The sequence below is a fragment of the Colias eurytheme genome, chromosome 25, assembly GCF_061535395.1.
Source record: "Colias eurytheme isolate Ceu_HAF_F1 chromosome 25, ilColEury1 Martin Lab GWU primary, whole genome shotgun sequence".
Taxonomy (NCBI): domain Eukaryota; kingdom Metazoa; phylum Arthropoda; class Insecta; order Lepidoptera; family Pieridae; genus Colias; species Colias eurytheme.
The window spans coordinates 2,078,901-2,099,421 of NC_143004.1; the positions used below are offsets into that span (position 1 = coordinate 2,078,901).

Sequence of the window (20,521 nt, forward strand, 5' to 3'; positions counted from 1 at the left end):
TTGATCTCTAATCGAGATTTCTTTTAAATAAATATTATGATACCCTGTCACAACTACAAGTGAATTCGAATATCATGCTTCATTTTGCACGAAGAAGATGGGTTAGAATTTAGATACTGGGATTTTCTCTCTTACCAACGTATTCGAGAACGCAGTGTTAGCGACGCCACATCCAATAATTTGATTAAAAAAAATATAGGTTGGTGATTTGTGGTTTGTAAAACCTGGTATATTGGAGTATATGGTTTTGTCTATGATTAATTATTATTGTAATCTGTCCGTTTTTAATTATCCGTAAAAATACGTCATAGACTGAGCGCACATACGGTGTAAGAATTTTTGTTATTTTTCTAACTTCCAAATCTGCAATCAAGCCACCATTTTTCTATCTACAAGCGACTGGCCTACTTATTTCTATAATCATCATCTACAATCAGGCTCCTTTAATAATTTTAGGATCATTATCTATCTATTTACGAATATAAAGATGACGAGTATGTTTATTTGAACGAGCTCATCTCAGGAACTACTAGGACCCATTTAATAATGTTAACATGTCTTTATGTTATAGGGCATAGGCTATATATTATTATATATGGTACATAAAAATGGGGGTTCAAAACGAAGTCGTGAAAATAAATCATCTTAAAACTAAAACATGTGTATTTCATATTATATTTATTGCGGGAATCAAAATATATTACAAATACATAGATAATTCTAATAAACTTAATACTAATAATGTTTAACTCTTAGAATCTTCCTTTCTCTTGTCGCTCGACTCCGGTTTCCGTCCAAGCAAATCTCTTTTGCCGCAGCATTTGTCGTTCTGAAATCGAAATATAAAGAAATAAAATATTATCTATAGGTACTAATATTATTATAAAGCTGAAGAGTTTGTTTGTTTGTTTGAACGCGCTAATCTAAAGAATTACTGGTCCGATTTCAAAAATTCTTTCGGTGTTAGATAGTCCATTTATCGAGGAAGGCTATAGGCTATATATCATCACGCTAAGACCAACAAGAGCGGAGCAATGCGGGTGAAACCGCGGGGCACAATTAGTATATTTATAAATACGAATTCAATCTATACCAATAATCAAATTGGGAGTATCTGTTTATAATTTTGAAACAATCGATTTTTACTAAATGCATATAAATAAATAAATATTATAGGACATTATTACACAAATCGACCTAGTCCCACAGTAAGCTCAATTAAGGCTTGTGTTGTGGGTACTAGGCGATACCGATATAGATACGATATAGGCGATGGATGTGTATTGTATACACTGTACATAATATTATATAACAAAATAGTAATTTTTACGTCTTGTTGCGGTTTGAAGTCCTGTGTTCTATGGAACTGTTTGTAAAGTTGTATTTAGACATAGATTATTTTTAACCGGTAGCACGCAATTGAAGCCACATTACATATTTTACAAGTAATTTTTTGTACTAAATTTTCAATAACAGGATATATTTGAAGGCCTCTCAGATTGAAGGCGGGTTCGAATCCCGCCACGTTATCAATTTTTTTATCCTTTAAAAATATTTATACAACATTTGAATGCCATAAAACCAAAATATCAAATTCAGGCTTATAAGCGATAAACCGCCTATATAACACTATGTTTTAATACTTTTATTCCTTTCGTTTTTCGTCTAAAACCTAATAAATTATATACTAAAACCTTCCTCTTGAATCACTCTATCTATTACAAAAAACCGCATCAAAATCCGTTGCGTAGTTTTAAAGATTTAGGGTGACAAATCAACATCGAGCTATGCTGCGCTGTACTGTGCTGTGTTTCTTAAGCTACGTTTTTTAACAATCTAGCTCAGTAAAGTAATCAGCAGCTCGTGTAGTCGTTTATCTCGTCAAATATGACCCTATTTTAAAAAAAAACGAAAACATTACGACATAGTTGAATCCGATGAAGATGAAAGTGAAGAAGAAGCGGATATGGATATTTTATGTGTCATTTTGTCGTTAAAAGGGTCCAGTCACGGTAGCTTGTTACCTCAAACCATACGTGAAAAATACGGAGAATTTTAATGAATTTAATGCGGCGATGGAGGGGCACCTAGCATAGCTCGACACAGCGCACATGGCAGAGCTCCATAAAAACATAGCACAGTTCGGCACAGCGCGGCTCAGCACGGTGGGTAGCGCGCCTCGCTCGAGACTGCTGCGTTTTTAAACAGAGCATAGCCTCACACAGCGCAGCACAGCATGGTTTGTTTGTATCCTCATTAAAATATTAGACGAGCGAGTTGACCAAACACAACACAGCGCAGTACAGCGCAGCATAGCTCGATGTTGATTTGTCACCCTTAAGCATACATAGGGACAGAAAAAGCGACTTTGTTGTATACTATGTAGTGATTACATAGTATAAAACAAAGTCGCTTTCTCTGACCTTTACCCCTTTAAGCCTATACCCCTGTATATGCTTAAATCTTTAAAACTAGGTATGCAACGTATTTTGATGTCGTTTTTTTTAATAAGATAGTGTTTTTTTAATGAGATTCAAGAGGAAGGTAGCATATAATTTATTAGGTTTTAGACACAGCGATCCGCAGAAATCTGGTAAAATATAGAACAAATACCTCATCATTATCAGAAGAATCATCGCTGTCTGTAGTGCTATCAGAGTAGTGTCCGAGCCCGGGCAACACTCCGACACATCGCATAGCACCCAGTGTTTCCACGTCTTCTATTTTTGGTGCACTGAAAGTCAAACCAAATACAATTATTAAGCTATTGCATAGCTTCTATCGCGGGCCTTGAGCGCGGGGACCGAATCTAGAAATTCCGTAACGAAAAAACCTCACGCTCCCCACGGGGACGGGCGCGGAGGTGTGGCTTGAAGGCATAGCATGCAATAGCTTTACCGCGGCAGTCCCCGAGTGACACACGTCTTTTTTTATCTTATATATTTATTTCTTTGGTGTGTATGTATGTTTGTCACTGAATGTTCGACAAGGTTCGACTGATTTAAATGATATTTTCTATGTCTTGAGGTGTTTAGTGAATTTTTACTAATACTATAAAGCTAAAAAGTTTGTTTGTTTGTTTGAACGCGCTAACTACTGGCCCAATTTGAAAAATTCTTTCGGTGTTAGAAAGCCCATTTATCGAGGAATCAACAGGATCCTAGCCATGCAGGCGAAACCGCGAAGCGCAGCTAGTCTATAATATAAAAACGAATCGAAAAATGTATTGGTAAGCGAATAACTCAAGTACGGCTGAAACGAATTGGTGAATTTTTTTTTTTTATATTATTCCTTGAAGTACGAGGATAGTTCTTATGGAGAGAAAATGTTAACATGTACCACGGGCGAAGCCACGGCGGACCGCGAGTTTAGAATAAAATACATTTGCTTTGCATCCATTTACACTTGGATGCAAAGCAATCATGGGAAACTGTCTAAATCTATACTAACATTATAAAGCTGAAGAGTACGCGCTAATCTCGGGAACTACTGGTCCGATTTGGAAAATACTTCCAGTGTTAGATAGCCCATTTATCGAGGAATATATATATATATATCATCTTGCTGAGACCAACAGGAGCTGAGCAACGCGGGTGAAACCGCGAAGCGCAGCTAGTAAGTGATAAAATATAACTATAATTAAAATATTATACCTCTCACTGACAAGTCCATTTTTAGGCGGTGTGGGTCCTTTTTCCTGTTTCTGTTCTCCTTCCATTTCACTGGCCTTCCGCTTTCTTACCACTACCTGTTAAAAATTAAAAATGTAGTTTTAAAAAAAGATGATTATGTTATGACTAGTAGTTAGTACACAAAAACTATTTTTGTTACTATATCAAATTACGATCAGTCGATATTTTTCACCTACTACAGTTGTTTCAGATTTCAATAGTAACAACAAATGAACAAACAAAGAAAATATGAAATTTTATATTATAGTATTTTATAACATTAAAAAAATAGCTTATCTACACTAATATTATAAAGAGCAAAACTTTGTTTGTTTGTTTGTTTGTAATGAATAGGCTCATAAACTACTGGACCGATTTTGATGAAATTTGGCACAGATAATCTTTAGAAGGGTCTAAAGATAGATCAGAAAGAACATAGGCTACCTTTTATTGCGAAATATGTACCACGGGCGAAGCCGGGGCGGACCGCTAGTTAACTATATGGAGATTTATTATTTCCAAACTTTTTGACGTGACAACGTCTTATAATTCGATAGAGCCGGCTGCACGCACGAAAAAACATGAGTCATGCGGCGTTACCTCGCTCTGAGGCGTTCCATGTGACTTGAAGTGCAAGCGAGAGCGCGGAACGAGCGACAAAGAAGCGCAATCGGACGTTGTCACGTACAACTATCGACAGTAAACCGACTTTACAGACAACCAATTTTTATTTGGATTTTTAATGAATTGTGCAATATTATCATCACTATTAATTTCTAATAGGCTATTTGACAAGGTTTTGAAAACTGTCTCAAATTATTAAGATACATTTATAGAGCACACAAAACACATGTTTCTTATTTTTTTGTAGTTATTAATTGAGAAAATGGAAAATAAAAACATGATATTCAAATATGCCGCCAAAACACAATTTTGAAGAATATGGCGTCTCACGACCATGGTGACGTCACAGCGGCGTAAACATCAACTTGCTCCTAGTACTTATTGTTTTAATTATAGTATAATTAAGATAATCTGTTTAAAAACCAGAAAATGAGTTCTTATAGATAGTGTGTAATTCCTGGATGAAGAAATACAACTATTAAAACCCCTGACAAACTATTTATATGTGCTCCAAAAGATATAAAAATGCGTAGAAAGTGGTTGCAGTTAGCTCGCAGAAATCCAAGTGATATTAGATATATCAATTAAAACAGTTATATTTTTTTGTGATGACCACTTCGATGTAAGTATGGTGTTGAATACCTAGTAGGCAGTTTATTTTATTTGCAATACATAGTATAAATCGTCTCATTACTTACCTGCTTGAGGTTAGATAATGATATATTACATATATAAATTGATGATGACGTGTTTGTATTGATATTGAAAATAATCAATACAAACACGTCAATCCTATAAACTGGAGGGCTGAAATGAAAAACAAAGGGCATAACCTAAAAAATGTATACTTCATAATTATTGTGCTATTGTGATTCATGTTTGTAAGTAGGTAAATTTAACTAAAAAGGTAATGAATGACGACTGAAATATTAACTTACGTAGCTGTTTTCACATTTCTCAATTCAGGAGCGAAAAAATCTGGGTTGTTTTTAAAGAACATGCCAACCATTATAGCGTCCACATTAGGTAGATTTCTACTGTCTGCTTTTTCTAAATTTGGTTCCATGACAAACAAAAATAACACATAAAGAACAAAACTGATTACAGACACCTTGAATCACAAGAAATAAGTTATACAAGAAACAAAACCAAAAGCGAAATTCAGCAACAACGTGAGTAAACGTTGGGATCACTTGTTATTTACGCCGCTGTGACGTCATGGCAGATGCAGCCAATCATGGATGTTTTCGGTCACGTGGTAATTTAAAAAAATATGATGTTTTTTCTCGACGATTTATAAATAAATAAGTTATTATTTATATCATTTATTAATTTAAATCGCTTCAAAAACCTTATATATATATGGATTACACAAAAAAGTAATTTATTTTTTATACTGTCAAATAGCCTATTCTCACCCCTTGAAGTTTATTCTTTTGTGTGTTTGTCTGTGTGGACCTCGTGGGCGCCAGCTGGGCTCTCAGCCGAGTTATTTCTTCACTTTCAGCCAAATTCGACACTCGTTCTCTGTAAATAATATTATTTTATTAATTAAAGATTAATTACTTCTTCATAGAAGACATGTAATATGTAATCTATACATAATATACTAAATCTGTAGAAGGGTCAATTCTGTACATTGAAAATATTGAAAAAATAAATAGTAGGGGGTGTTACTGGATCGATAACAAACCCAAATATGTGATAAAAAAAATTTTTGTCTGTCTGTCTGTATGTGAAGGCATCACGTGAAAACTAATGGTTCGATTTCGATGAAACTTGGTATAATTATACCTTATTATCCTGGGCATAAAATAGGATACTTTTTATCCCGGAAAAATACGTAGAAAAAAAAATCTTAATTTTTCCGCGCGGACGGAGTCGCGGGCGGAAGCTAGTCTATAATAAAAAAAATCGCATAGTGTTGGTAAGCACTAAGCGCATGACTCGAGAACGGCTGAACCAATTTCGTTAATACTTTTTTTATAATATTCCTTGAAGTACAAGGCTGGTTCATAAGAAGAGAAAACATAAACATGTACGACGGGCAAAGCCGTCGCGGACAGCTAGTTAATAATAAAAATACATCTTACTGAGCATATTTTGTCTTAAAAAATAATGAATCACTGAAAATTTAAATATTAATATAAAAAAAAGTCATGAAATTGTGCAAGATTCTTTATTGTATACTTTCATAGTCTGCATGATAAAACTCTTCACCTGACATCGAAGAAGGCAGAAAATTAAACATTGATTCTTATTAATATTGCATAGCTTCTATCGCGGGCCTTGGCCTCACGCTCCCCACTCCGACGGGCGCGGAGGTGTGGCTTGAAGGCAATGCAATAGCTTTACCGCGGCAGTCCCCGAGTGCCACACGTCTTTTTAGGGTTCCGTACCTCAAAAGGAAAAAACGGAACCCTTATAGGATCACTTTGTTGTCCGTCTGTCCGTCCGTCCGTCCGTCCGTCTGTCAAGACCCTTTTTCTCATGAACGCGTGGAGGTATGAAGCTGAAATTTATATCAATTACTGTCCCTTGAAGCTGTGAAAAAATCAAACTTCTAAGCCAACGCAATCAAAAGATACAGCCGTTTATGCCGCAAATTTTCGACACTTGCAAGGGAATCAAAACCTACAGGGTGCTTCCCGTGAACTTAGAATCTTGAAATTTGGTACAAAGCAACGTCTTATAGCATAGATAAAGGAAAAATTACGAAAACCATAAATTGTACTTTGTAAACCTTGCAGGTTTGTACGGAACCCTCGGTGCGCGAGTCCGACTCGCACTTGGCCGGTTTTTTTTCTTACAAAATTAAACAAAATGCCAATTACCTGAACTCCTGCATTTCCTTATGCTCCTCAATGCTGATCTGCTGGGCTACCTCCGCCTTTGTCCTTTCTACCAGGTCGAGGAAACCGACTTCATCATCATCGAGACCTCTGATCATGTTCTCTGGAAATTAATAAAACATATATAAAATACAACCAAAACATTCTTAAGATCACACTTTAGTGATAAGGCCGCCCTTTGTGCTAGTTTAGCTATAAGTTTTAGTTTTAAGTCATTTGTATAACTAGCATAGTAAAGTGTTATAAATAAATAAATAAATAAACATTTTATCCTTAGTGAAATGGTTAATAAATAAATAAATGCATAAACATTGAACTGTGAAATACTAGGTTCAATCTTTAGGGTAAAAATATTTCCATCCTTTTTAATTCTATGTTTCCTAGAAACTTAAATAAAAAACATGTGTAATTAAGAGGGGTTAGGGGTCAGCGAAAATTCAGCTATTCGCGCCTTAGGTGAGGGGTGAGGGGGTCCGTGTTAAGTATGAAATCAACGTGCTCGAAACTAAAAATCGTAAGCGCCATTCACATTTTTATCAAAAAGTGAATGAAAATATTTAGTATTTTCTAAATAAAAGTAAAAAGTTACATAATATAAATTGGCAGCTTTTTGTTATTAATGCTAAATTATATAATCACTATCAACAATGATTAAAACCTAATAGACAACAAGAATAAAATAAATACGCACTTAGCTTATGTGCCTCTTCATATTCAGCCTCTTTCTTCATGCGTTGTTCTTCCAAACGCTGATACAGTGGCCTCGTATCGTACGGCTCCTCTGGGGCCTCTGTAATAAAAATTCAAGTGTCATTACGAAAATTGTGTGTTTGTATACTGAAATCTACGTCGTAAGTAAAATGGTCTAAAAATATTTTGGAATTAAATATTGTAAAACTGTACATTAAAAGACGTCGAATTACGTACATCTACAATATACATGAATTTTTGTTTCAAGGGAACATGAATTTATAAAAAAAAAATACAAAATTGATGACAGATAAATTTTCACCAAGTCCCAAATTCAGATTATCGAAAATTGTAATACATATCGATTATGGATTTGTTTTACTAACTTTGTTATCAAATAAAGAGGCTAGACTAATTTTCTTTTTAAAAAATTTAAAAATATCAATGCTGAGATACCTACATCAATATTTCTAAACAAAACAAATCTATCGAAGTACACTTCGGCGATAATTCAAGCAATGAATTCGTCGTTTATGTTTAATATTGTTATATTAATGCAAATCGTAATGATACGATATGAAACGTAACCTTATTTGATTGAAAAACACTGATACCTTGAGGCTGATCTTCGGTACGGACTTTTTCCCATTCCTCTTGACGCCGTCGTCTGGCTTCCAAAATTTCCGATTCAGATATAAATCCGGAACTCATTTTATTATACTTTAGTCGCTTAGAGATAGTAAACACTTCAACACAATTATAAATAAACACCTTTTAGCTTAAATTTAAGTTTTAAATCTCGAAGTAATTTTTATTTTATTTCATTTCAAGAATTAAATCATAATCCTATACGTTATGTTGACACTGACAGCAACTATGACATCGAAATTCCAATGTCAATGTCAAAATCATTTTTTTTTATAAAAATACCGGCAAAAATTGAAAACTGTCCGTGTTTTGCAATTACAGCACTAGAGCGCATTATGCGGCATAAGAGCTAGCGCGCACGAGCAACTTTGTCTCCGCAACTATTTTGTCTCTCCCATCAATTTGTATGGGGAGTTGCGTCGCTACGTGCGCGCACTTTCATACTAGCCCATAGGTGGGAGAGACAAAATAGTTGCGGAGACAAAATAGTTGCGGAGACAAAGTTGCTCTTGCGCGCACTGTCTAATGCCACGTTGAATGTTCCAACTACAGCAACGCTTCGCACAATCGAGCACTCATAAAAGTAATGCGCGTGAATTGATGCGTGCAATCGATTTATCGTTATTAATTATTAATTGTTGGAAAAAATTTTAAAGCTTACGTTTCATTGTAGTTTTTTCGAAATAATCAAAGTTAATTCAAATTGTGTAAACATTGAAAAAAATGTTAATGAAATAATCAAAATCCAAATCTTATATATAAAAATGAATCGCAAAATGTGTTGGTAAGCGCATAACTCGAGAACGGCTGAATCGATTTCGATAATTCTTTTTTTATTATATTCCTTGAAGGACGAGGATGGTTTTTATGTAGAGAAAACGTAAACATGTACCACGGGCGAAGCCGGGGCGGACCGCTAGTTACAAATATTTTTCAACCAATTATTTAAGCATCAGCATAATTCGGCATTGTGCGCCACTGAGTCGCATTATGCTCTGTAATTGGAAAACAGCCTGTTACTGCATACTTAGGTGATACTCACTCATTCGTACGAATAGCAAGGTAAATAACTAAATAAATTATACATCTGATCTCACTAAGGCCTCACTAATATTGGCGCGAAGATGTTATGGTAAGTAAAAACTAACAATATGTTATCAAAAAAATGTTGTGTGGTTTTATGAAACCACGGTAAAAGTGAAACTGTTTGAACCTCAGAGCAATAAACCGTTTGAACGGTTCCGAACACTGCTTTAAACCTACTCGGCAGCCGACCGTCACGCGACATGCGCTACACAGACCAAAAAGTTTGAGACGATGTAATAAAAGTTTCACTTTAAATAAAATAAAAAATAAAAGGGAAAGACCGTCGAATAATAGTACATACCTACAGCATAATATATAAATTTATATTGCTATAGGCACAGACTAATAATAATATACTACGTATACAACTATAGGCATCATTTAAACTTTGGAGTAGTTTTAAATTTCTCTAAACCAACAATACATTTAAACTGTTCGGTGTTCTATGTTTTAACGAAATTGTAAATATTTTTGAAGTGAAAACTTCTTTAGCGGCGTTGAGCACTTTTTCTGTAATGGGTATAAAACTTGTATAAAATCATAAACTCGCGTCAGGACACGTGACCTGATCGAAAAAGCGTAAGACGGATAGTACCATTCCAAAATATCAAACATGCTCAACGTTAATAGTCAAGTTTTCACTTCTGCCGGCACTCCCGGAGTGCAACTCGTCTTTTTTTTAAATTTAAAGATAGTTAGATATTATGCTTCATTTATTATTTATTAAGAATTCTTCTTCATTTATTAAGAACGTAGTCCATGAATTTATAATTTCAATCACTTTTTCTGTGCACTTTACAATCACATCTTATTATACCTACCTAGTTTTTAAATTTTTAAACAAGCTTGCGGTTACGCTGTGGGTTACGCACCCACTTTCCTTTTTCTATTAGAAAAATAAAAAAAAAGTGAAATTGACAAATGACAACTGACAAGTGACATTTGACAATTTGTTAGGCTCACAGGTTAGGCCTCAGGGTTAGGCTATGTTTGAAGTTCTATGGTGAAAATAACCAAATATTTTTATTGTTTTTACTTTTTCGTAAATATTTACAGCTACATTAGTCAATTATGTCTAAATCGGATGCTATCGATAATAAAGAAGCCCAAAACGAATTGGTGGAAGATGGCACTAACAAATTGTTAGTAAGATGCAAATTTTGCGGTTCAAAGATTTTAGACCGGAAATCGGGAAAATATATGAAACAAGAGGTATTTTATTCTTTCCATTTCACTACCTTGCACTTAATTAGATAATAAGCTAATATTTATTACTAAATTTACGCTTTGAAGTTAATTTAAAGCGTAAATTTAGTAATCAATATTAGCCGCCGTATACCGCTATGCCCTGGTTAAGCCGGGAACGGCGCTATTTTCCAACATTTTCATATTTCACTTATAGGCTCTTTAATCTGGCTTCATCTGAACTGTTTATACATAATACTCCGTATAAAAAACGATACTTCAATTATTAAGTATCTAAATCTTGTATACTTCCGCTTTCTAATCTCAGTATGAAAGACTATAAATACTTTAATCAAAATACTTAACAAATAATAAATATAATAATTAACATTCATTATGATGTTTGCAGAAGGACCTCCCTCTAATGGAGCAGGATAAGAACTCAGATGGACAGGTCCAAAGTGAAAAAATCAATGAATTTTACTTTGTCGAAAACATGTACACTTTTGAGAACATTGGTTTTACGCACACAGTAGATAACTATAAGTATTTAAGTTGTGCGGATTGTGACGCAGGCCCTGTCGGCTTCTATGATATGAACACTAAGCATAGTTATATCGCTCTGTCTAGAGTTAAACATGAATAAGTTTAAGTATAGTTAAGTTAACGCTTTTGCAAGTCTGAACTCTGAATATATAATAACATTATGTGAAATTGTGAATTTTAATATTTGTCAGTCAATAGCGTAAGGGAACTTTGGTTTTCAAATGTTAAATTTATGATTAAAGTAAATAATATGGAATATATTCCGTCAGACCCCAAAATAAGAAATATTATTATTCTTTAGCTGTTTGCCATGACTCTGGAATTTGCATAAAATAAAAAAAAAATAGTTTATGTCACTGGCAACATTCAAAATTTTTTAAAGATACCTCCTTTTTAGTTTACTAGATTATGTAAACATTTTTGTATTATTTTTTTATAATGTGGTCAGTGATTACTTTGAACAGCTACACTTGATTACTTAGTAAAGGATATTCATTATTTAGAGTATTTTTTTTCTTATACCTATATAAAAGGTTATCTTATGCCGTAAAGTTATTCTAAATTGCATTTACTATTTTATGTTTTATGCACTCATAAATAATAACACTAACTAAATTTAAAAAGAGATGAAATTTAATTGCAATAAAAATTTATGAATATAGAAAAAAGTTTTAATATCTAACTATTTATTATTTTTATATTTTATATAAAATTATATTTAAGAGCATGGGGTAACTATGGTATGTATATATAATATCTAAATTAATATGTTTATTATATAAAATTAAAAAATTCTGAATATACTACTTATAGTATTTAAGAAGAAATCAGATTAAAAAAAGCAATATTCCTTTATGAAATTGATACTTGCAAGAAAAAAAAATAAACTTGTGTCACACCCCGGACACTCCATACAAAATGATCGTTTTGACAGTCACACTGTAGAGACTGCAAATGTGTGTGTTAACGCTTTATGGTTGGCACATTTGTGACTAGCGTAAAAAAAAATTCGCGTTTTTCTGATGAAATACATCCGTAAACAGCACAATATCTAACCATTTTCTACGAAAAACGATAATCACAAATCCAAAATAATAAAATTACTTTAAGTCAATTTGATTAATGTTGTCAATCTTCGTTGCGTATCGTCCTTGCAGAAAAATATGGCCCATTTTATGTCTGATCGCGCGGGGGTGAGGTAAGTTTAATTTTGGCGGGAGGCGGAGAGTGTCCGTTCTGTAGCGTTTAGCTACTATTATGTATTCTGTGCTTGTGTTTATAAATTATAATATAGCATTTTATCTCTATGCTCATTATATTATCATTCCAAAGCTTATCAAATGAAATTCAGGTGAAAAACCTTATTATTTTTTACAATCTGTAAATAAATGTGTTATCACTGCTTTTATTGACTTTTATTTTGTACCTTTAAATAAAAAAAAATGTATTTTAGTATCTACATAACTACTCACTAGTTAATTTGATGTAAAATGCAACTCACTGAAGTACTTATACATACATAGGTACCTACATTTGTATACTTCAGTGGTTGTATACATAAGTTTAAGTAAACTTCAAGCAGTGTATTTGATTTTCTAGAAATGTACCAACTAATAAATTAACAACAGTATATTCGTAGTTTGTTATAGACGTTGTTCTGAACTATTGCCCCCTTTTCATATTTTCGCTCCATAAGAACTTTTCTTGTGTCTTAACACTCTTAAAAAAAATAGCCAAATTGTTCGACCCGTACTCGAGAGCATCTTAATCTGTATAATTTTCTAATCTGTGGAAAAATAAATGATACATATATATTATAATGTGGTCTTTGTAAATGTACGGTAATTTCGATCCACGAGTATCGGTTTCCGTGGTGTAGCGGTTATCACATCTGCCTAACACGCAGAAGGCCCCCGGTTCGATCCCGGGCGGAAACATACTTTTGTATTTTCCTATTACTTTTATTCATGTACTTACAAGTTATTTTTTAATACTCGTGGTTTGATTGAATTGAAATCATTAAAAATTGCACTAATTTTATTAAGTATATACATAACAATAATTAATTATTAGATTCCTATTTCCTAATGCTATGAAAAACTTCTTCTAAGTTCTAAGGACTGCGTAGGTAGGTACTGAAGAATTTAATTAATAAAACTAACATGCAAATATGCCTAATTATACAAATAATGCTAATAAGAAATAAGCAATAGGTACCTACGCAAATACTTAGCTGTTGGTATGTAATGGTCGCTCTCACGGTTCAAAAGTCAGCATACATAACACATGTAGGTACATCGCGGCTATTAAAAGCGCTTTTCTATTTTGGCGCGAAATTTGAAATTGGAACAACACCGCAAACAATTAAAAAAAAATTACTTCAAGATTTTTAATGCGAAGTTAGCACAGGAAAAAAGTTAAACAAAGTTTGTGTTAGTTTTCATAATTTTTTGAGCGCTTTTTAAATTTCTTATAACCGTCGCATTTTCTATGCAAGTTTTTTTTATCCCGAAAATCGCAAATCATATTATTGTAAGTGGAAAGTGCAGATAGGTTAGTGTTCCGGGAGCAGCACTTTGAATTTATCTTTTTCGCTCACGTCGAGTCACGTTAGAATAATTATGCACAGAATCATGCCATTTTCTTTGACGTCTGCGTGTTTGCGTTAGTGTGCCGTTTTTGAAGATGGAATGTTGTGTTAGTAACGCATGTACATACACCTTTTACTCAAGCTTTTACTTATAATATTATTGTTGACCATAATATACAATATTCCAAAACTTATAGAATAATCAAGAGTCTCGTGTTTATTTAGAAAAAACTTAGCTCGTTTCATGGCCACATAGAAAGCTAGCAAGTACCTCGTTACTGCACAATGCGATTATTTCGATTTATGCATCTCCGGACACACTACCGGATCGTGAATAATTTACGTGGTTTTGTACTGAATGATTTGAAGGTAGATTAATTGGCAGTACATAGGTAGGTACATGTATTTATGGTCCAACGTGTGTAAATAAATTTAAACTTAACGTCTTAGATTCTTTGTTTTGGCCCTATCACACATTATTAAAACGAAAGTTGTCTATTTTCCATGTTGTTCGTTATCATAAATTAAGAAATCTCAATAACTATGTAAAAAGTTCTTAGGCTATCTTATCACTTTTATTACATAAGTAGGTACCTATTCAAAATATCAATCGAAATAAAACAGTGTTTATCTCAAAAATATTTCATTCCTGCCTTGATGAATAAAAAATATGTGCGTGTACCTTTAACAATAGATTTTCTATTGTGTCTATGGTTCCGGGGCCTGAGTTACTACAAAGTAGAAAACATTTCTTAATCGTGTACACACGTAAGAAGTGAAACTTCTTTATGACCTTATTTTTCAAAAAATAATTTACTATATGTAACTTTACAGAAATACGACGAATCACGCGTGGTAGGGATAAGAAAAAGATGGCGCGTAACGAAAAAATGTCACGCGTAACAAAAAAATGTTACACTAATTTTTTTTCCAACCCCGTTAAAGGAGTTTCACTTCAATTAAAAATAACGATGTAACTTTTAAAAACTTACTTACAGGATCATGAGAAATTTCAAGGAATAAAATAGGTGGTAAACCGTAAAAGGTAAAACTATGTCATGTCGATTCAAAAGTGCTTCTCGAAGTACCTAGTATAATCTTCTCTTATATATAAAAATGAATCACAAAATGTGTTGGTAAGCGCATAACTCGAGAACGGCTGAACCGATTTCGATAATTCTTTTTTTATTATATTCCTTGAAGTATGAGGATGGTTTTTATGTAGAGAAAACGTAAATATGTACCACGGGCGAAGCCGGGGCGGACCGCTAGTCTATAATATTAAAATGAATCGCAAAATGTGTTGGTAAGCGCATAACTCGAGAACGGCTGAACCGATTTCGATAATTCTTTTTTTTTATTATATTCCTTTAAGTACGAGGATGGTTCTTATGTAGAGAAAACGTAAACATGTAAGTACCACGGGCGAAGCCGGGGCGGACCGCTAGTTGAACAAATAAATGTTTAAGTTTGAGAATAAATACTACGTATACGCACTTTTACTCGTAAGCAAGTCTAGATAGTTGTGCCTAGTGACATAAAGCCCATGCTGGGTCAGTGACCTGTAGGCTGTATAGGTAGTATTTGGCCGGAAATTGAATCCGAACCACGCAGCTTTTAGTTTCAGTCCTAGGTTATAGTGTGTATCCGTAATATGTAGTCTATTATAGGGCTGCAACCTACGTGTAAAATAATATTATTACGAATTTTCCTTCACACTATGATTATAAGTAGGGATGTAACGATACATGATTTTGCCGATACGATACCGATACCGATATTTGTAGTAATGTATCGGCGATACCGATACCGATACCGATATCGATGGCTTGGTAGAAAAATAAATAGTGAATTATGCATAAAAAGTTACCAACATTTAACAGAGACAACTGTTAATCGTATTCTTTTAAATAAAAATGCCAAATCAAAAAACAACAAAACCATTTATTTTAGTATTATTATTTTACGAAGTCAGTTAAACTTTAAGTAATACACATACAATCAGTACCTAATAAAAGTTTACTATTCTGCCGTCCTTTAACTAGAAAGCCGTTAAGCCCACGAAGTGAGTTTCGAGTAAATGGCAAAAAACACGGAAATCGTTATTTCTTAAAAATTATGACACTTACAATAATTATTGTGAGATACATCGATCGACATTTAATTATATATAAATATTAGTTTTTACCCAGAAACTGTTATAATTTATTTTTAAATTCACTTTTTCTCGTTTAGTTCAGCATAATAATCTGAAAATTTTAACTATTTACTGGACAAGACGGCCGTTTACATACCATAGCGACTTTTTAGCTAAGTAATTTAGTATTTTTATTTTCATTTTGTGATTTTTTTTTATTTAGTAATAAAATGCTTACCTAAAACGTCGTTAAGCTACTATAACTACTTTTAAGCTATGACTTTCGTTTTAATTTAAATTTCAAAAACTTTATAATCAGCGTTTAAGGGTTTTTGGATGCTTTTGTACTATGATTCTATATAGTTGTACTAAATTTTAATCTTACTAATGTTAATAATTTGCTGCTGTCTGAGGCTTTGCTCTCGGGAATTACATCCTCTAGGTCAACCATCAACCAATGGAAAGGAAAAGGATCAAAAGCTTTTAGGTTTAAGTATTAAGGATTTAAACACTATCTAAATTAATGGTTTTAGCGTCTTATTGTGAGTAACAAGTATTTTAAACTCTTTTACTAAATGACTCTTTTAAGTTTTCGATAAAATTAACCTTTATTTCTCGTCATGTTCACGTTTATTTCATTACAGTGGCTCATTAAGGGGTTAAGCTTGAGATAAATCTTCTCGCTTTTCTTTTTTGGAACCGTATATTCATTTAGAATTGCAATTTTAACGTTATTTTATAAATATTCTTCTGCGAAGTTAGTCTGCGAAGGGGTTAAGATTGAGATAAATCTTCTCGCTTTTCTTTTTTGGAACCGTATATTCATTTAGAATTGCAATTTTAACGTTATTTTATAAATATTCTTCTGCGAGTCACGGATATGTGAGTACAATATATAGAACCACAAACATATAAACATAAATCGTTTCCTGAAAAAAAAATTAAGACTTGTGCACAAGGTTTTTGAAAAAATAAAACCCTGGTTTCAATAGGGCTTCAAGCTCTTACATGTGGGATGCTCTTAATAAATAATGTAGAACCGCTTATCAAATGATTAGAAGACTCTTTCATCCACATTCAGAAAATATAATATACCAGAATATGTGGAAAATAGCAGGAGGTAGAAAACTTTTTATTTGCTACTATGTAAAAAATACAAATCTTAATAATCTAATACATATAAAGATAAGAAAAAATAGCAATAGTTGCAAAATGGACTCCCCGTCAGCGGGTCAAAGGTAGTGTACTTCTAACAATTTTTGTATCACCATCTCTAGTACATTGCTTGACAGTCGATTACTAATTCCTCCCAAGGGGTAAATTACATAATTAATAAATAGTTTTAAAAATTAAATAGTTAGTACAGACTGTCTTTCTTCTCTTTCTCGGTTACAGAGACAAATCAGAGTCTAAACAGAGAAGTACGATTGAAAGTTCGCACTGTCGTAACCATTACCTACCAAATTTTCGTAACTTTGACTTGTTATATTTTCCGTAATTTAGCTGCTAGATTGTTTAAAACTTAGTAAACCTGATCAGAAACAATACGTCTTGTAAAAGAAAATCAAAAACAATCGGTACTCTGCTTGGGAGCGACATTATTTCATCATCACTCTCATCTAAAACTGATGCATCACCAGAATCGGATAACTGCCTTTTAGCTTAAAAATGAGGGTTAGCTGCTTTGTAGCTAAGCAAAAAAGTGTTATTAGAATTTTTCCTAAATAAAATTACTTAACTAAAAAAGCGTTAAGGGCGAGTAACTGCAAATAAGGTAAGGATTTCCATTGGAATCGTTATATGAAAGCATATCATAAAGCAGTTATAGTCCTTTTGCGTCCCTATAGTTAAGTATAATCTGATAACGTATTTTTAGTCAAGTAAAAAGCTAAAAAATAATTATTAAATCTGGCGGTTAAGGTACTTTTAAGGAAATTTAGCGAAGTAGTGTTGGTTAGACGCTTTCAAGTTATGGAATCGCTGAAAATTGTGTTACTTAACGGCTTACAATATTTTCATATATTTATAACTATTAATGCTAGAGAAATGTTTCTTAGACAGAAAGATAGAGAATTCTGAACTCTATCACCCTACATTTAAAACTGAAAATTGACCATTTGAGGGTTAACGGCTTTTAGAAGGACGGCAGTATTGGTAGAGTTTTTTTAGAAAACAAAGTGCGCACGCGCGGGCGGCCTCCCGCATCGTTCATTGGGCGCGGATTTTTGAATTATTTGATATCAAAAAAATTGGATGTTTGTAAAGTAGGTTTACGATCGAGATGTTTACGTGATAACATAATGCAGTGGCAGCGCTCGAGATGAAACGGGAGATCGGTCCGTCTCTCTCTCGTTATACCTGCGATCGCGCTCGTGAGGTTTTGGTGTGACACAAGTTTATGAACATGTCACCCGACTAAAACGATTTTAAAAACGTTATCACGTTAAAAATTTAAAAAATTCAAAATTATTTATTTCTTTCCTTTACATAAACAAATTTGTGATTGGAACACTCCTAGTAAGCAAATAAAATGCTTGTGTCAGGAGGTTCCGCTCTTCCTTAACACTATTACAGAAACAGAAATAAAACAATATGAATAAATACAATGCAAAAACATAAAAGAAAAGAAATAATTTAATAAAAAAATATCGGTATCGGTTGATTTATTATCGGCGATACCGATATATCGGCTTGCCGATATATCGGCCGATATATCGGTATCTGTATCGGTATCGTTACATCCCTAATTATAAGTATATAAGTTGATATGATATAAGTTTTTATGGATTTTGAATACATAGTTTTTAGAGGTGCGGTAGGAAGTGTTTGTGATACTTAAGTACTAATAAATAAAAAATATATTTTAAAACATATTTTTTTTCTAATTTGAGTCTTAAGGGGGCGCATAAAGCAAAATAACCAATCTTCTATTAGATGATACGTGTAATATGCAAGACCAAATCTAAAAAATAAAATATATATCAAACTAGATGATATGTTCAACGATTATGTTTAATCAAAAACATAAAATATTAAAATTTACTCGATAAAAAAAAATCACCAAGTTAGCTCTAATTTTCACACTTTTACGTTTTCTACTTGACATGGTAATACTTATTATGATTTTTTTTTCATAAACAATTATATTAAAACATTTGCAAGATATTTGTCAGAGCATTTTGTGTAATTACTTTTAGTTTTGGTTTTATCTGCGATAAACCACTTTTGGCGCTCTTTTTTTCTCGAGATAAACGTTTGATTTTGTCACGATAAAAGTGGTTTATCGCAGATAAAACCTAAACTAAAAGTAATTACACAAAATGCTCTGACAATATCTTGCAAATGTTTTAATATAATTGTTTATGAAAAAAAAATCATAATAAGTATTACCATGTCAAGTAGAAAACGTAAAAGTGTGAAAATTAGAGCTAACTTGGTGATTTTTTTTTATCGAGTAAATTTTAATATTTTATGTTTTTGATTAAACAGAATCGTTGAACATATCATCTAGTTTGATATATATTTTATTTTTTAGATTTGGTCTTGCATATTACACGTATCATCATTCATCTAATAGAAGATTGGTTATTTTGCTTTATGCGCCCCCTTAAGAGATACATGGTTGTTTTTTGTTGTCACACCTACATCGGTTTCCGTGGTGTAGCGGTTATCACATCTGCCTAACACGCAGAAGGTCCCCGGTTCGATCCCGGGCGGAAACATACTTTTGCTACTTTTATTGAAAGCCATTTCCATTGGCTTCTTATATTATATTATACTCTTTCATATTCTTCTTCGTAATTTAAAAATTTCTAAAATTGGTCCATATTTTAGTACTATAGCTTCACAAAAAAAGAGCTGTAAATACGTTTCTTCTGTACTTTGTTTAATACAAGATTATGTAAGGGATAACCCTAATTAATTTCTATATAATAATCGATAGAGTTGATCGAATTTTCGCCCCATAAAAGGAACGATACGTGGATATGCTGTGACATTCGTATTGAGTCGGCAGAAATATTTTCTCAAAGTAAATAAGCTGCTATTGGACGCATGCATTTTTAATAAAGCTTTAGCCTTATTTTAGTTAAATAATACTGGCTTAAAATCTGCTTTTACTAAAGGTAAATATGAAGTAAGTATGAGAAATAATAACTAAGTAGTTAGACTAACGACGTAGTGAAGTGAGTTTTACCACGTAGTATATTATTATTAGTCTGTGGTTTTACCCAGTTTAACCTAACTTACCCATCTTTTACTACTAATATTATGAAGTTGAGTATGTTTCTTTGTTTGAGCGAGCTAATCTCAGGAAGTACTGGTCAGATTTGAAAATTTTTTTCGGTGTTAGATATCGAGGAAGGCTTATAGGCTATCTTTAATGTATTATCACGCTAAGATTAACAGGCAATGCGGGTAAAACCGCGGGGCACATCTAGGAAATAATATGATGAAGCTCTGATTATAAAACAAACCATTTGTTTGAAGAAGG

At 33.0% G+C, this 20,521-nt stretch overlaps 2 protein-coding genes and 2 non-coding genes across 4 annotated transcripts; 3 read left to right on the forward strand and 1 right to left on the reverse strand.

The window, feature by feature from the left end:
- Nucleotides 1-645: 645 nt before the first annotated feature.
- LOC149897462 (PSME3-interacting protein) lies at nucleotides 646-8,705 on the reverse strand. Its single transcript, XM_090116418.1, has 7 exons — nucleotides 8,452-8,705; nucleotides 7,839-7,937; nucleotides 7,130-7,250; nucleotides 5,714-5,822; nucleotides 3,654-3,748; nucleotides 2,614-2,734; nucleotides 646-829 (listed from the first exon to the last, which is right to left on the reverse strand). The coding sequence occupies exons 1-7, from the start codon at nucleotides 8,546-8,548 to the stop codon at nucleotides 746-748; spliced, it is 726 nt and encodes a 241-aa protein (XP_089972544.1). The 5' UTR covers nucleotides 8,549-8,705; the 3' UTR covers nucleotides 646-745.
- A 1,850-nt stretch (nucleotides 8,706-10,555) lies between these two features.
- On the forward strand, nucleotides 10,556-11,444 carry strat (RAB interacting factor STRAT). The gene is made up of 2 exons (XM_090116268.1): nucleotides 10,556-10,783; nucleotides 11,166-11,444. The coding sequence occupies exons 1-2, from the start codon at nucleotides 10,643-10,645 to the stop codon at nucleotides 11,400-11,402; spliced, it is 378 nt and encodes a 125-aa protein (XP_089972394.1). The 5' UTR covers nucleotides 10,556-10,642; the 3' UTR covers nucleotides 11,403-11,444.
- Nucleotides 11,445-13,166: 1,722 nt separating this feature from the next.
- Nucleotides 13,167-13,239, forward strand: TRNAV-AAC (transfer RNA valine (anticodon AAC)). Its single transcript has one exon. It is a non-coding gene; the product is annotated as a tRNA-Val (tRNA).
- Nucleotides 13,240-19,678: 6,439 nt separating this feature from the next.
- TRNAV-AAC (transfer RNA valine (anticodon AAC)) lies at nucleotides 19,679-19,751 on the forward strand. Its single transcript has one exon. It is a non-coding gene; the product is annotated as a tRNA-Val (tRNA).
- Nucleotides 19,752-20,521: the final 770 nt, after the last annotated feature.